The sequence below is a fragment of the Theropithecus gelada genome, chromosome 5 (genome assembly GCF_003255815.1).
Source record: "Theropithecus gelada isolate Dixy chromosome 5, Tgel_1.0, whole genome shotgun sequence".
NCBI lineage: Eukaryota > Metazoa > Chordata > Mammalia > Primates > Cercopithecidae > Theropithecus > Theropithecus gelada.
In genome coordinates this window covers 179,529,087-179,547,816 of record NC_037672.1, presented here as the reverse complement: position 1 = coordinate 179,547,816, position 18,730 = coordinate 179,529,087, and the positions used below count along the sequence as shown (strand labels likewise).

General features: G+C 38.4%; 1 protein-coding gene across 1 annotated transcript in view; it reads right to left on the bottom strand.

Moving 5' to 3' along the window:
• Window positions 1-18,730, bottom strand: part of TENM3 (teneurin transmembrane protein 3) — a 657,776-nt gene that overhangs the window by 189,963 nt on the left and 449,083 nt on the right. Inside the window, exon 4 of the mRNA XM_025385351.1 lies at window positions 11,453-11,690. Coding sequence (XP_025241136.1) covers window positions 11,453-11,690 — 238 coding nt within the window. The remainder of the gene's footprint in view (window positions 1-11,452; window positions 11,691-18,730) is intronic.

Genomic DNA, 18,730 nt, shown 5'->3' with positions numbered 1-18,730 from the left:
GTGCATTTTAACTCACATGCAAAACAAACCACTGAGGTAAGAAGGAATTCAAACTTCTGTTTAATTACGTATCCAACTTGCATTTTTCTCCTACCTAAAAATAAGGAAGACATTAAGCTTTGATACTATTTTATGCACGAATGACAGTGGAACCTATACTCAGTCTTCCTGTCGGAGGGAGGCCGATGCCTGGGGATCCTGAGAGAAGGAGAAGAGGAGTTGACAGTGACGCTGTCACCTTTTACAAATCCAATATTCTGCACAATGTTTGGGATGAGTTGTGGTGTCATCTTGAATTTTTTTTTTTTTTTTTTTGAGACCAAGCCTTACTCTGTTGCCTAGGCTGGAGTGCAGTGGCGCAATCTTGGCTCACTGCAACCTCCACCTCCCAGGTTCAAGTGATTCCCCTGCCTCAGCCTCCCGAGTAGCTGGGACTACAGGCGCGCGCCACCATGCCTGGCTAATTTTTTGTGTTTTTTAGTAGAGACGGGTTTCACTGTGTTGGCCGGGCTGGTCTCAAACTCCTGACCTCATGTGAGCCACCCACCCTGGCCTCCCAAAATGCTGGGAATTCAGGCGTGAGCCACCACACCTGGCCTGAAAATCTTTTTTAACCACATAAAGGTTAACAAGGTATCTCACAGCAAAATACCCAAAGAGTTGAACCTTAAAAATGAATTAAATATACAGAAAGGAGAAGAGTTCAGTTTTGCTGACCTGTTCTATGATGACAAGTGGCTGTCAAAAGTATCTTACCAAGAACATATTTTTGAAAAAATTAATAATCTGCCCCTCCAAGTAGAGGAAGTGTTCAAGAATGATAAAGACAGTACACCTTCTCTAAAGAAATTCTTAGTTCTGAGAGAGTGTTTTGAAAATTTACATTTGGAAATAGTCCCATCAATATACGACTTTGCTGCAAAATAAATGTATGTCATCTAGAGCAATTTTTTATTTTCTAAACTGCTTAAAAGTCTGCCAACTCATATTTTAGTGGGTTTTGTTCTTATTTACTTAAAATGTGAAAATGTAATAGCTACTGATTAGCTTGCCAGATGATCAGAGTAGACATCAGAGAAATTAGCCAAATTTCAACACAAATGTTTATATAATTGTTAGAATTGAAAAATACTTATGGTATGATTAGTATTTAATAAATAAAATTCACTTACATTCAACAACTATAAATATATATTAAATAATTAAATACATCATTAAATGAATAAGTGGGAATAAAATAAAATTCTGTAAAATTGTTTATTTTAGTTCATCCTTTCAATTTTTAATCTGTGCATGGTAACAGGCACAAGATTAGTAAATTGCTACATGTGCCTAATTTAAAATTTAATAAATACACATATTTGCGGGTTGAGGTTTTGTTTTTTCCTGTCAAATGTAATAAAAAATTTTCTGGAGATCCATTACTAGAAGAAAAGGTAATGAACTTATATTTGGATACCTGTCATCTAGCTGAGTATTGCCACTAACTAGTCTTGTGACCTGAGGCCACTTACTAAATCTCAATGGGCCTTAAAAAGAAGGTAAGGCCAGATGTGATGGCTCATGCCTACAATCACGGCAATTTAGGATGCTGAGGCGAGAGCATCCCATGAGCCCAGGAGTTTGAGACCAGCCTGTTCAACATAACGAGAGACCCTGTCTCTACAAAAAAATAAAAAATTAGCTGGGCATAGTGACATGCTCCTATGGTTTCAGCTACTCAGCAGGCTGAGGCCAGAGGATTGCTTGAGCCCAGGAGGTCAAGGCTATAGTGAGCTGTGATCATACCACTGCATTCCAGCCTGAGAAACAGAGTAAGTCCCTACCTTGAAAACAAAACAAACAAACAAACAAACAAAAACATTAGTTGGCCATGGTGACACACACCTATAATCCCAGCTCTTTGGGAGAAAAAATAGAGAGAGGGTCTCACTCTGTTGCCCAGGCTGGAGGACAATGGTGCGATCATAGCTCATTGCAGCCTGGAGCTCTTGGGCTCAAGTGATCCTCCTGCTTCAGCTTCCCAAATAGCTACGACTATAGGCACACACTACCAAACCTGGCTAAGTTTTTAAATTTTTTTGTCAGAGGTAGGGTCTCACCATGTTGCCCAGGGTGACCCTGAACTCCTGGCCTTAAGTGATCCACGTGCTTCAGCCTCCCAACGTGCTAGGATTACAGGCACGAGCCACCATACTTGGCCAGATTAGATAATCTTTAAGATTTTAAATTTGCTCTGGAATATAATCTATCTTTCTCAAAAGCAGGCAAAAATCTACAGATCCCTTGTAACAAACTTGAGTTTTTCATATTGGTACACTGTAAGACTAACAAATACTTCCTGAGTAAATGAATGAATGCATTCAGGCTTTATTTTATGAATTATCTCTAACACACCACTATCTCAGAGAATTTCTTTCCCATATTATCACTGTTACGTATTATCACAGTTATTTGGTTTTTCTAACACAAATTCTGTTTTTAAAAATTTACTTCATAGTTTATCTCTGTTAGGAAGTCAATTAAGTTGAGGATTTCATGATTATTCTTACTACCAAAAAATCTGCAAAGGTAAAAAGATACCTAATTGTCACAAAAATTAATTAACATGTAAGTCCTTGGTAGCTGTCACTGCATTTTAGCAAATCTTTATTTCCTTGGTAGATGTCATTTACCTTTGTAGTTACTAAATGAATTATTTTTCCTTTAAACATGTAGCATAGGAAAGGAATAAAAAGCAAAGAAACTGAAGCATTAGGTACTTTACATGACATCTTAATGAACCCTTATAAAGTCTTTATGAAGTATTACAATCCCATTTTATGGAAACACAAGATAAGAAGGTATAATTACCCTGGCCAAGGCTACACAACTGGTAGGATGTTGAGATTTCAATCCAGATCCGCCTGTCCCCAAACCAACACTTCTTCCCACACATCATGACCAGACGGTAACAATATTATATTACTGTGAGATGTAACTGGAACAATTTCCGGTAGCAGTATTTCAAGTGGTTCAGAATATGAAGTGAGATGCTAAGAATGCATGAAGAAGGTTACAGCAGAATCAGAGGGGTTATCAAATAGAATTGATTAAGCTTAGTTGGTTAATTGCATGTCCAAGAATTTAATCGTACGTTATAAGAAGAATGAGTTCTCAGACTGGTGTAATAGAAAACAGACTTTACCTCAGGTTTGAAATTAGTGGAGAAAGAAAGTAGGCAAAAGCCTGTCAAGGAAAAAATAAAGGAATGCAGAAAAAAAATATGCAATTATCTTTGACAGGGTGTATATTAATTGGTGGTGAAATCAGAGAATGAAATTCCAGAGAAAAACAAGAGTTTTAAAATGAAGGCTGGGTGTGGGGGCTCACGCCTGTAATACCAGCACTTTGGGAGGCACAGGGGGTAGCCTGCATAGCAGACCCAGTCTCTACAAAAATTTAAAAGACTAAAAAATTACCCTGTGCACGTTTCCATCGTGGAGTGGCCTCCCAGCAGGCTCCTCTGCAAATGGTTCCTGGCCTAGCGTGGCCAGCCCCATCCCCAGGAGTTGCCACCGAGGTCCCACCAGCCTGCAATCAAGAGTATGGGCCACACCCTCCAGTCCCTCCAGCCTCTTGCTTGGGGCCACCCACGGCTACTACTTACACTGCGTTCCACTTCCAGTAGCAGCTCCTGCGGTAGCACCGAGTGCCATAGGGAAGCCGCCCCTGACCCCCTGGCTGACCCACGTCACTGGTGGGCGAGCTTCTCTTGTAGCAGCAGTATTTTTATGGTCCACAGAGCACCCGGGGCCTCCTAGGACCCCTGCAGCAGGACCGCCTGTGGCCTGGCTTGGGATGTCCCAGGAGGCAGTCCGATGGCCTGTCCAGCAAAGCCAGTGCTGGGACCCAGCCCTGACCTGAGAGGCCACCCCCAAAACCCGGGCCTGCGGAGGTGCTAGGCCGCCAGAGCCCCTCCCCGCCCCCGCGGACCCTGCAGACCAGGCGGCTGCAGCAAGCGGACAAGCAGGGCGCTCTTCTACATCAACACAGCTAACACCAAAAAGGAGACAGCACTCCTCACTGTCCCAGCGCACGCGAGCTCTCCTGACACCTGTAACTTTTCACCTTGCATCTCGTGGAAAATAAACGCCAAGCAGCCAGTAGACAAATAAATAAATAATAATAATTAAAAATTAAGAAATTATCTGGGCACCGTGACACACCTGTAGTTCATGCTACTCAGAAGGCTGAGGCAGAAGGATTGCTTGAACCTGGGATGGGAGGTCAAGACTGCTGGGAGCTGTGATTGTGCCAATGCACTCTAGCCTGAGTGACAGAGCAAGGCCCCGTCTCAAAAAAGAAATCAATCAATAAATCAACTCTCTAAAAAAATTGAATACGAATTGATTCCAGGAAAAAATAAATTCAACAGGTAGCAATGATGTCAAGTAGACATAAAACATGTATGCATACATACGTACAAATACATACACATGCACAAGTAAAGAGGACTGACACATACTTTCACAGACAATACTAGTGAATAGTAAGAGGATTGTTAAAAAGCCTCACAAAACAGTTGCTCAAGAGGAAGAGAAGGGCTTGAGAATGACAGGTCATTTTCAGATGAAGATAATGGCTAAATCGCAATCGCTGACCAGGACTGGAGTAAAGGCACAGATTACCTTATACACTGTTCACGTTCAAATAAGCGTCCTCAAAATGTGTTAGAGGTAATTAAGAATTCATTTCTGTAGGTACCATGAAAATTAAGATGATCATGTGTGAATATTTTATATAGATTACGGTTATCCAAAACCAAACATTATCAGAATATATAGTATTTGCAATTTATTGAAATTACGCTTTCAATATCACTTAAGGCCTATAGCAAATGATTAATGCATACTTTCTTGGTGTCTTAATTGCTATTAAAAAGAAACTGGTTCACTCCAATTAAACAAAATAACACTCCCACTCTATTGTACAGTACCTTTATCATGCACAAAAGACTCTAAAGCATTCAATACCTTAAATAAAACTGGGGTCTCACTTCTGAGTGATGTGAAGACAATGCATCTATCAAGGCTTTTATTGATTCATTCCAAACATTTATTACTGTAGTTAATTAAATGTTTCAAGGATATGAATAGTTGCCTTTCATTATTATTTGAAGATTTTTTTTTTCTTCTCAAGAACAAAATGAACAGACTTGGGGTTCCTACCTACAAAAACCCACCTACTTTTTGTGAAGCGACAGGAAGAGTGAGAAAACTAAGAGATTTTAATCTAGTAAAATTAACCATGGTTTAATTTTATGTTTAACCAACCTAACACATAAAGATAAATTACACAAAAATATCCTGGTTAAGACAAATGCTTTTCTTATTGTTTGGAGAGATGAGAGCTACTTTATGATGAAAGGTGTTAACCAATGAGGTGCCCTTCACAATGGTTGCTATTACTATTTGGTCATTATTTTAAAAACATTTATGGAACACCTATCATGTGCCAGGTGCTCTACTTACTTTATTTCATTTCACACTTACAAATCATTTTGAGTAGATACTATGATTGCATTGGAAATTGACCTCACATTTAAATATGTGTAGATGATTACATAGATAGTGAAAATGGTGGATGCAGGATTAAAAACCAGGTCTCCAAAGCATATGCTTTTCTCATGACGCTAAACTGATTTGTATCCCTACTATATCCACTAGGTTTTAATTAGAATATATATCAATACTGACTCCTGAGAATGACCTTCATTTTAGAGCTACTATTGGTTTAGAGCCTTCTTTTGCATTTTAATTATTGGCACGATGCCCACTAAACAATCAAATTGAGGCTATAGCATTACAAGTGGTTAATAATAATCTCACATTAAAAAATCAGCCTTTTACTCTCAATATCTTAATGACCATCTTTGAATCTTTATCTCAAACTTCCCTAGAATGAAGCCTCTACTTCAGCCTAAGATAATGATTTTGGAAACCCAAATTGTAATGCTGCTGGAGACACAGGGATGTTTATTCTTTGAGTAAATTCAGAACCACATTTTATATATGCTACCTTTTTTTTTGTTTTTTTTGTTTTTTTTTGAGACACAGTCTCCCTCTGTTGCCCAGGCTGGAGTGCACTGGTGCTATCTTGCTTACTGCAACCTCTGCCTTCTGGGTTCAAGCAATTCTCTCGCCTCAGCCTGCCAAGTAGCTGGGATTACAGGTGCCCTCCACCCCATGTGGATAATTTTTGTATTTTTAGTAGAGATGGGGTTTCACCATGTTGGCCAGGCTGGTCTCAAACTCCTGACCTCAGGTGATCCACCCGCCTTGGCCTCCCAAAGTGGTGGGATTACAGGCGTGAGCCACCGCACCCTGCCTGCTACCTCTTGTTCTCTTGATATTGTGCTAAGTGTTCTCTTGATACTGTGAGAAGAAAATTAAGACAAATATTTTATGTATTATTTTAGGAGCTACATATTTTGGAGGCCAATAGAAGCTTTTTCTGTGAAAGGGGTCAATAAAAGTTTAAATATTTGCTCTAAGTTAGCAATAGAAACTACTAGAAATGTTCAAGTCTGAAGCCTTACCTGCATTCAACCTGGTTTTCTCGTTTGATTTATTATTTTTATCTAAGGCATAAGAAAATTTGGACTTAAAATTAACTTTACTCTTGGAAATAAAACTTAGTATGGTAATCACATGTCCTTCTCAGTTTATGCTGCAATTCCAGGGTAACTGTTGATATGGCCCCTTCTCACTCTGCAAGTGTCCTGGCTTTAATAATGAATTATATGGTCACCATAGAGCTTAGGCACTGAATTACTGAATTAAGCTTACAATAGCTTCCTCAACTATCCTCCTCTCTCTGAGACAAAGGTTTTTTTTTAGTTAGGGCTTGAAATAGGCCTTAAATATTAACAGCACACAGCAAATTCTTGTACATTGTATCTCCCTCTTCATGTTTCTTCCTATTCTCACAAATAAACAATATCCCTTCCCAGTCCTTTTAAGAAATACTGTTAAGTTATACAAGGTGCTATATTTTAAGAGACTTAGAATCCAAGTGATTTTTTACTATTCATTAGTATACAATTTAACTTTCCCTTTTTTTTTTTAAATAAATGATGATGGTGAAACTTGAAGAATTTCCTAGCATAGGCCCAGGTCCAATTTTGAAATTTTTGTTCAGTAACCTTAGGTTCTTCATTTTTGGACCTCTTTTCCATATTCAGTAATATTCCCTTTCCCCACAGGTACCCTTGTGTCTCCCCAAGCTATCTTTAACAAAAGCATATGGCATCAGCATCAGTCAGTCAACCTTAGTCACTGAGCTACCTTCCCAGGCATATTTTACTTGAAGTTGTATCTTTAATTATGGAGGATTCCACTACTTACTACCTCACTAATGGTAGTCCGTTATCAGTAAGTGGGTGCAGGTACAATTCTTCAGCTGGGAAAGGCTTCCTCTGGGGCAGGAAAGCTACCATGCCTAGGGTGCAGACACAAGTCAGCAAGGCCGACTCAGACCAGGCGTGTGTATGATTGTTTTCACTTTCCCTACAACCATTTTAAAGAAGATAAAAAGTGAAAAAAGTATAATATCTTGGTTTTGTAAACAATCTCTCTGTTTAGGTATTCTGTGTTTTTAACGATGTAAACAATTGATCTCACATTAATGTGGCCCAAGACAACTCAATATTGAAATAAAAAATGCACTAATAAAGAGGCAATTTAATATGCAATTTCATACATTAATAATTAGCAAAGCATTACTGAACTAGAAGGTAAAAAGCTATGGGAACATAACTAATGAACTATCCATGCCAAAGTAGGCTTCATAATAAAACAAGACTTTAATAAATCTTTTATTAAACAGCTACAAATGAACCGTTTTGTTAACATCTAATAGGTAACTACTAAGCTATTTAATTCACGTATATAAACGAGGAACTTGAAGGCAATTAACTTTACAGTTGCTGAAGGGCAGGGCTTTTCAATGAGAGTTACTGTACTATACCTTTAAGTGCTGCTGCTGTACTGGGCCAATTCTAAGCTTTTCCTCAGCTGCTCCGTATTCTTGTAGCAGCTATTATTACATACCGAAGCAGCTTAAGTATAAAATAAACCAATGGCAAGCTATAGGCTCTCCAATGCCCTAAAAGTGAATGATCCAAAGTATAACAAATAGTGAGCTCAAAGAAAAGGAATTTTCAGGAAAATTGTAAGCAAGTACTTGGTATTATACATAGGGACCGAATGTTAATAGGAAATGATGACATAATAAGGAGATGCTTATGAACTGCAAAGGCTTTTTTGGATCTCAGCGTGATTCTAGGAGATCTGAGAGTCACTGGAGATTATAGAGCAGAAGTATTCTGTTCACTGAGTGGGAATGCACAGTATACAATCATATTGATTGTCTCCAGCAGGAGCAAATGTTACATTCATTAGAGAAAGGAAATAAACATTTTTATGGAAGCAAGAAACTGCCTGGTGAAAAAAATGCTTTTGAATAAATCAAAATGATAGCTATACTGAAACATATAGGACAAAGTAGAAAATCCTTTTATGTCTTTTCCAGCAATTCACATAAACTCTAAGTCTACAAATCACTGAGATTTTCAAGGGTTATTACATGCCACTTTGTAACCAATTACTATCAATTTGTGCTGAAAAGAGAAAAGGGCGGGGGGAACTAAGAGAAAAATATAGAGATTTTTATTTATGCGTAACTGAGTTTTATACTTCATAGTTTATAACCTTTAAGTGGCAGTTTCAGAAAAAGTGAGAATTAGCAAAATCGGTGTATATATATATAAATTGAAATCATTGTCAAAGATAAAACAATACACTAGATTAAAAAACAGTTAAAGGCAGACACAAGTCTGGATAAAGTTGTTAATATAACTGAAACTGAGTCTGAGAATCCTACTCAATAGGGAACCTTAACTAAAAAAGGAAAAATCAATGATAAGTAAGGCTAGTTCTTCACCTCCAGAGATCCAACCAAGTGAGACTATTAAAGAAACCACAGTAGTACTGTGTCAGCACCGTGTGGGATTTTCACATCACTGCTTAGGTTGACTCACTGAGTACTGCAAGTTGAAATATCATTGCTTTTGATTAGCAACACTATAAGATGTGAGCTTTGGATAACGAGAAAACAACAAAACTATACTGCAGATTAAAATTTGTTAGCATAACAACACATTTTTTAGATTAATTATTCTGTATATTTATTAGTGACATCATATCAGCTGGTTGATTTCCTCCCTGTGTCAACTTATAAAACTATATAATATTAATTCCATTGATGATTCATTAATGGCATTACTTTGAAATGGAAGAAAATCTCAGTAAGTACTCACCATGGGAATGATTTCTTATATGGTCTGAATATAGAGAAACCAGCTACAATTTCACATATGGCTACAGTGGATTTTCTTCTAACCAACTACTTTCTTTCTTTAAAGTCCCATCAGTCAAAATTTCCAGTGCAATAAGACGAATAATGAGAACACATCTTACTCTTCTCAAACTTATTCCAAATTAACTGTAAGACATGGTTTCATGGAATGCTAACTCTCCTACTGACAGTTTTTGAGGCTTTTGTGTTTTATAACATCACTAAAATTAAACACGTTTCTGAGGATTTAACTTGACATATTTCATAAATATTTGTCAAAACAATTATTGTCAACTACAATGCAATTATCCATATTCAATTTGATGACTCAACTGGAAAATTACTTTTTTCCTAATAAAATTTTTCCAAATGACAATAGTCAATCAGTGTTGATTAGTTCTTCTGTGTGTGCTAATTAATTACACTGGGTAAATTTAGGTCTGTGCTAATAACCTCAGGAAAAAAAAAATCTGTATACATGACTCTGTGTCTTAAGTGAAGAGAAATCTGCTGTTTGCCTGTTTTTCCTGTTCTTTCTCTTCCTAATTTCTCCCAGAAGAATGTTCAATAATACAAAATAAACAATAAAACTCAACTACTCGTGGCTGATTATAGATAAAAAGATAAGAGTTCTTTAGAACCTTGTTCTTAGGTCAAGAGTAAAAGAAAACATATGAAGACTTTTTTGTTGACAACTAACTGTGAGGGCCTCCTGCTAGTTCATCCTCAAGTCACAAGGGGTTGAGACCATACACCTAATGGTGAGAAATAGCAACATATTCATTGTGAGACAGTTTCTTCACCCAGAAGCTAATTTAAATCCTAATGTTAACTATAAGCTCCAGGGCAGGGCATTTTGGGGGACAGTCTCTCAAGGGGTCAAGAGCTCTCTATTTTCTGGCTTTTCTGTGGTGATAACTCTTTTTCTCCAAGCCTAACGGAAACTCTGGGGCAGAGAAGAAATAAAGAATAAGAAGAATGTTAGGGAAACCTCACTGCAAAGCTGCCACCAGAAGACCAATAAGGTAAGACACCACTCTTGGTTGTGCAATACATAATTACAAAGGAGACAGTGGCGGTTAAGCTCCTGTGCAAAGAAAGAAGGCCAAATGTTACATGCCAGGAGATCCTGAATAACGAAATGGATGAGCTCAAAACAGCTTTGGCTGATCTGTACTTTTGTATGAGCAGATCACCACCTGTCAGCCAGCCTTTGCGAGAAGTCATAACTTTTAACCTCAATGAAACATTATGCTATGTGTACAGAGAAGGACCATTAAACTGCTGAAGCTTTTAGAAGACTGAGAAGCCCATGGGCCATCATCTATGAAGGAGGGCAAAACTGTTTTGTACAGTTACAAATTGTGCAGACTACTAGTTGCACAATTACAGTCAGAGGATGGAAGTTTCAGGGATGGAGATTTCAGTTCATTGTGGGGAAAAATTTCCTAATAGAACTGTGTAAGGATGAATGGATTGTCTTAGGAAATAATCCTGCAAGGAACTTTAGAGAGTAGGTCCTATCTCCCTCATCATGCAAGAAACTATAATATCCTTAACAAATTGTCATCGGACTTGTGCTTAAGTGTTATACTTGGGGCTCCACTATGATTATATGATGTAATGAACAAAATATAGTCTGAGAAAGTACAGAAGTCTAGAACCAAGACGATGCTAGACATGTCTACTAAATCAAGCTACATGCAACTGAGAATAGCATTTTACATCTCTGTGCTTTTCTCCACACGCCTGGTAATTTGTAGATAAGAAAAAAACAAACAGTGGTAAGGGAAAGTTTTACTGAAGTAATTTATTCTTATCTCTTGTAGGGAACAAAATGTGTGAAAAGAATGGGCACGTTCACCGACCTAGCAACTAAAAAAAAATCACAACAATCTGGAACCGCTTCTTAGAGAAGAAAAAAGAAAACACAACAACAACAACAACAACAACAACAAAACCCCAAAACACCACACCAGAATATAGAAGTATAGTCAATTTCTCTTGGTGAGACATGGGTTGGGCTAGCTTATTTTTAAATGTCAGACATTACCTGCTTTCCAGTGGTACATTACTGCCAAGGACCCAGCTGTCCTGCAGCTGGACGGACTCGGGTGTGGTTTGCAGCTCGGCGGGCAAAGCAGCCGGCGGGGCCGGACTCTGGTTCCTTCTATTGGTCAGGGAGTTTCTGTTGAGAGAAGTGATGGACGGATGATGCTGTGCAGAGTGCTGCTTATGGGAAGGCGGCAAGGGCTGCAGGGTAGACTGGCCTTGATTGTTTGCAGGTTGCTCTGAAAAACAAAAGAAAGATAACTCATTATATACATGTATGTATATACACACTACCAGTTTCTTGGGGATCCACTGCAGATGAATTAGAATTAAAAACTGCATATAAATCCATAACCTAATAAATTTGCATATTATTCTATTAAGCGGGTGTTCAGTGACATTCTCTAAGAGCAAGTTTACCCTTGATACACGAAGTTCTAATTAATATACAACAGATGGCAAAATTGCTTTTGGTTTTAATTTGTTTCAGATTTTTTTTTCATCTGGTTTTATTAACACCTACAGAAAACAGCATCTGACAGCTCCCCTAATGTGCCTTTAGATTTCAGCTTTTTTTTTAACAAACCAACCCTGAAATTAAATGGGTAATTTCAGTAGAACACAAAGGTTTTCGCAATGCATATAATCCCTATAATTATTTAATGGAGTTTTTTTAAGCTTTATTTAACTGCAATAAATTATTACAAGCTAGTTGCTAAACAGCAGTAGACTACTCTAGTTTAGTGCATTTCAAATAAGGCAGATCTGCACTATGATCTACTAATAGATGCTAAGTATTCTTTAGCAGAAGGTCACTCTGTGAAGCAGATGTTGTTTCATGGGTACTTAACAGACTGAATCACATCTGATTACAACGTCAGAAGACTCATATACTTAATGACCGTCACATCCATTAGAACACACACAGAACAGATTTTCCAATTTCACAGTATGCAGTGTAACTACAATCTGAAGTAAGTCATAGGTGACCAGACAGGCTCATGCCACTATGTCAGTGATACAAATATTTTTGTTTTAAACCAGAATCATAAAGAGTCTGGCAACTTCAAAAGATAAACACTATGCTGTGTTGTAACTGCTAGAAAATTCCGTATAGCTAATAAGTCATAAGTTAAAATTCACAAATTAATGTAACATCTGAGACCTACTTTTCCATCTCATTACCTAGCTTTGGACATGCTAGAATTTACGAAGACTACATTTTACCAAACAGATAGATGACTCTTTAATTTAATGCTAAACTGATTATGGTTCCACACACATGACATGTCAATTTTGGACTAAATGCAGTTCAAAATGCAGTATAATTTTAAAGTGATGTATTAAATCATGCTATTAATATAAATGCACATATTAAAAAAGAATAGGAAACACAAAGACTAGCTTCCATCTATGATGTGAACTCCAGCAGCGATTGTTAAGCCAAATAGCACAGTTTAACATTGTAATTCAGGTTGCATGAAATGAATACATAATATGTAATTGTTTTAATATATATTATCAAACCTCTTTACAGGGTACAATGATAAAAATAACTCCTCTCATAGCATATAACATCAGTAATATTACATGTTTCTAATGATCCCTAATACTCCATATCATATGATTTAACAATGAATAATTTCACATTCTTGTAATGAGGGATAGAGATAACACCTAAATATATGAAAATACGCTACTTCCTTGCAGTTTCTGATATGGGGGAACTTCAAGAATAGAGTTTCTCCCCTATCAGAAACTGCAGGAATCCTTCTTGGTTTATTGCTTTGGTGTTCATGAAAAATTATGATTGTATAAATCTCAGACTGAAATCAGCTTTTGAGGGAATGGCACATACAGTTGTCATTGTGTTAGAAAAAGAGAAACTAACAGCTTAAAATTCATGAAAGATTTATTATTCAGGTTTCATATAATTAATTAGAGTTGTCTTCCTTAGCATCAGTGTACATGACTAGAATCCCTACGGATGTCTTTAAGGTACATTTCAAGAAGCTGCTGATAGCATAACTGAACAAGCTGTAGTTATGAGGGCCAGGACTGGGTTGGTGTCAACGGAATAGAAACAAAGAGAGAACAGGGAGAAATGTTTCCAAGGAAAAAGTAACAAGACTTTGCCTAAAAAGAAGCAGTGGTATGGGTCAGATGACTCCATGGTGCCATGAAAGAATGGTATTTTATGTATATATATAATATAGAAGAAATTGTATTAGATATTATACTATGTAAAGAGCAGAATATGAGAAGTTATAATAACAAATTTAAGTCCTGATTCTGTCAGACATCATGATTTTTTTCACCTCAGTTTTTTCACCTGTAATGTGAGAAATACTAGTGTCCCATCCAGCTCTTAGTGCAATTGTAAGAATTCAATGAAATGCACCCACTCATTCATTTATTCATCATGCACTTAGCCATTCATCCCAAATACATTTTCTAGACTTGATGTTCCAGGAATCTGCTAAGCCAGTCACAGATGAAAGCACTGTGTAAATGGTAAAATAAAGCATTATGGAGAAGAACACTGTTACTGAAAGAGAAATGATTTTAACATCCATTATCATTATGTTTCAATATGTTGAATTTAGAATTCTTATTCCTAAATAAAAACATAACCATTGGGAAAAACTTCCATTAAGGTTTCAAACATAAGCAGCAGCGGCTTTCCCTAGGTACACGTCTTCATTTTGTAAGCGTCTGCTGAGAACTTACAGTGCAGAAGCCACCACACAAGGGTCTATGCTCTTGCCAATGGTCTGCCCAGGCCAGCGCAGCAGTGTGCTGTGTTTACTGGAACCTCTTGAGCTGACAACACAATCAGGGGGCCGACCAATAAAACAAATCCAGCTGATGAAAGCTAGGTTCAATCTAAAATTTGGTGGAACCGAATACATGCAAAGTCTGAATCATACAGGGTGGATGGCCGGAACATTTTTAAAAATAAATTTAATTAATTATTTATTTATTTACTGAGACAGGGTCTCGCTCTGTTGCCCAGGCTGGAGTGCAGTGGCACAATCACAGCTCACTACAGCCTTGACCTCCCAGGCTCAAGAAGATCTTCCCACCTCAGCTTCCTGAGTAGCTGGGACCACAGGCATGAGCCACCTCAATGGCTAATTTTTAAATTTTGTGTAGAGACGAGGTCTCACAACTCGAACTCCTGAGCTCAAGTGATCCTCCCGCCTTGGCCTCCAAAGGTGCTGGGATTACAGGCATGAGCCACAGTGCCTGGCCTGGCCAGACATTTAAATTCTGCAGCAGACCACAAACAGGAGCAAAATCTGAAGATTCAGTTAGGGTTAATGCTAGCTCTACAGATTTGGGCTTATAAAACATAAGAAGTAACTGGAGTACGTCTTTATCATACCAATTTACTCAAGATAGAATAAGTATATAAAGTATAACAAGAAAAAGTTCAACACTACCAAAAATAAAAATAGAATACAAGAAAAATAAAAGTGTGAAAGATAAGATAAAGTGGACAAAATATCTACTATATAGTACTATACATTTTTAAAGAGGGACACAAATCTGGCTTTAAATAATCTACTTGTCAACACAAAGAGAGAAATATAATAAGCTGCATGATTTAGAGTATTTTTAAGATCAAAAAGGTTGCTTATGAAAAACATTACTATTTTTCATTTTATTTCTGTTACAGAAAACAGAACAGTTCTTTTTAAGTTTTTTTTTTTTTTTTCTTTGAGAAAAGGTCTTGCTCTGTTCTCCGGGCTGGAGTGCAGTGGTATGACTACAGCTCCCTGCAGCCTCGACCTCCCATGCTCAAGTGATCCTCCTGCCTCAGCCTCCCAAGTAGCTGGAACTACAGGCATGTGCCACCACGCTTAGCTAATCTTTTAAAATATAATTCTGTAGAGATGGGGTTTCCCTATGTTGCCCAGGCCAGTCTTGAACTCCTGGGCTCAAGCGATCCTCTCGCGGAGGCCTCCCAAAGTACTGAGACTACAGATGTGAGGATCTGTACCTGGCTCTTTTTAAGTCTTCACATAAAGAACAATTGAATATCCAGGGAAATTTTTGTGACCAAGGTTCAAAATGGACACTAGGAAAAAGGACAGGGTCTAGACTTGGAGACTATAAAAGTGTTTAAGAATCTCACACAGCTAGGCAGATCCACACAAGAAAAACCAGAACAGCCACTGCAGCCTTTCACTTTAGACAAATTCACTGATACATACATTGAAAAAAAAAAAGTTCTGGATATAATGACTTTGAGTGAGTTATAGATGGGACAGTCAGACCTCACACAGTCACCAGGTTTAATGCTCCTGCAGCATACCTCTGAACATGTTGATTTACTCCTAGAAAACTCCAAATGGCTTTCTAGTGCCTAAGAAACTTACAATGAACTCTAAAGGTGAATGTTCTATTTGGTCACAGATATCCCAAAACACATTTTTGCAAGCTCTCCCTCGTGTGTGCTCTTCGCATATTCCTTGTTCTAGCCACACTCGCTGTAGCCACTCCATGCCTTACACCTTTCCACTCAGGCAGTGTTGCTTCTCTCTGGAAAGACATTTTCCTCCATCTTTCTATCTCCAAATCCAAATTACTTCAAGACCTAAAAAAGGTGACGCCACCTCTGTTTTCTCCAGGTAAAAATCAGTAATCTCTCCTTGGAGACACCTTATTGTATCTGTCCCTTTTTCATGGCTTTATTCGCGTTCCCCTCTGTGCTAGAGTTAAGGTTGTAGGGCTCATGTCCCCTGCTCAGCTCTCTACGGGCAGGATTCACATGCAATTCACCTTTGAGCTCTATGGACCGTGCAAGGGCAGACACTCAATAAATACTTGTTGAATGAATGACTATTTGTGAAGAATTCAATGAGAGAGAGTGAAAGTAGTAGAAGGTTGAGCTTGTCCATACCGCCTTTAACTATAAGGTAATTTGCAAACAAATATGTTGTATTTCCCCAACTTAACTCTTAGATCCTGAAAGGCGAGGACTGTAACTCAATGTTATTTGGATTTTCTGGTACTTTCACTAAGCACGTACTTCAAGGACTCCCAAAAGTGTGCTGATTGATTGATGACACTGATATAATGGCACCTTGACGGGTCATCTCATTCAAGCAAGGAACCATGCCACTCACCCCAAAGACAGGATTTTAGGAATCTTTCTTTGAAAATGTTCTGATATTTAAAATCTACCTTTTAAGATATGTGAATAATGTAAAGATCATATAAAGTACATAATATATAAAATGTAAGATATAAAATATAAAAATATTATTATAAATTATATTTTACCAAACACAATGTTTTCCTTTTATTAATATTTTAAAGCTTACGATTAGCAATGCTTTTAGATATTTTAGAAAAGGTGTCAATTATTTTTTTCAAAATATTCCTCTGTATTTTTTTGAAAATTAAATTCTTGGTACCATGGTCATGAGAAATTATGCATCACACCCAAACAGCATCTTTATTAAATTCACTCTTTCCTTCCACCTGCCTTTCCTTTATCGAGATCCCACTGCTCACATAACTTCAATGAAAGCCTAACAGCTGCATGTTTTTATTCAATATGTTGAATGAAATTAATATCAGATGTTTTTTAAAACTCACATTAATCATAGAGATTAGATAGTAAAGACTGCGGTCACTCTGCTCTTCCCTTAGCTCTTCGACAGCACCATTTAGAGCAGTCTGTTCCCATGTTAGAGCTGCTAGCATGGGTTAAGAACTTGAATCATGGTGTACACAGAATAAAGTATGTTGACTATTATACCAGGAAAACGCTAGGAGCTATTGGACAGAGGGTAGATTACCGTGTAAGCAGCTTACTGACCCCCAATTCCAGGCAAATGTAAGGCCTATTCATGGAGCTCCGCATGGAGAAGAGAGACTGCTAGTGACTTTCCCCGGATAGCCACTCTGTTATTATGAATCAGCGTGGTGAGAGGCGCCACTGAGACACATGACAATGAATACGGGATATTTACTTTCCAAGGGATATTTTCTTGAATAAATTACTTAATCTCTCTGAGCCTCATTTATTTGATAGTGCTTGTTTAAAGGATCTAAAAACACACAGTGCCTGACATAAAAAGTAAGTGCCAAGAACAGGGAACAGGCTGGGTGCAGTGGCTCACACCTGTAATCCCAACACTTTGGGAGGCCGAGGTGGGCAGATCACGAGGTCACGAGTTCGAGACCAGCCTGGCCAACATAGTGAAACCCCGCCTCTACTGAATACAAAAATTAGCTGGGCTTGGTGGCACGCGCGCCTGTAATCCCAGCCACTCGGGAGGCTGAGGCAGGAAAATTGCATGAACTCAGGAGGCAGAGGTTGCAGTGAGCTGAGAACACGTCACTGCACTCCAGTCTGGGCAACAGAGCAAGAATCCATCTCGGGAAAACACACACACACACAAAACAAACAAACAAAAAACAGGTAAGAAATAAAGGGCAGAACATCATGAGGAAAAACAAAGTAACGGAAGAGCCTTGTCAGCAACTAATAGCACCATCACCAGAAGTGAGAACACACAACCAAATACACGTGGAGAGGAAATGTGTTTGCTTTATGTATTTATTTATTTAGAGACAGGTCTTGCTGTGTTGCCCAGGCCGAAGTGCAGTGGTGCAATCAGAGCTCACCATAGCTTCAGACTCCTGGGCGGAAGTAGTCCTCCCACCTCAGCTTCCTGAGGAGCTGGGACAGGTGTGTGCCACAAGGCCCAGCTAATTTTTAATTTTTTTATAGAGACAAAAAAGTGTTTAACAGGTAGAAAAATTACAATCAGAAATGTCATAGGGCCAGGCTCAGTGGTTCATGCCTGTAATCCTATCACTTGGGGAAGCTGATGCAGGAAGATTGTGTGAGGCCAGACCAGACTGAGCAACATGGAAAGACCCTGCCTCAAAAAAAAAAAAAAAAAAAAAAAAAGAGAAATGCAAAAAGGAAATGTCATAAGAATTTAAAAAACTAGGCCGGGCGCGGTGGCTCAAGCCTGTAATCCCAGCACTTTGGGAGGCCGAGGCGGGTGGATCACAAGGTCAGGAGATCGAGACTATCCTGGCTAACATGGTGAAACCCCGTCTCTACTAAAAATACAAAAAACTAGCCGGGCGCGGTAGCGGGCGCCTGTAGTCCCAGCTACTTGGGAGGCTGAGGCGGGAGAATGGCGTGAACCCGGGAGGCGGAGCTTGCAGTGAGCCGAGATCCGGCCATTGCACTCCAGCCTGGGCGGCAGAGTGAGACTCCGTCTCAAAAAAAAAAAAAAAAAAAAAA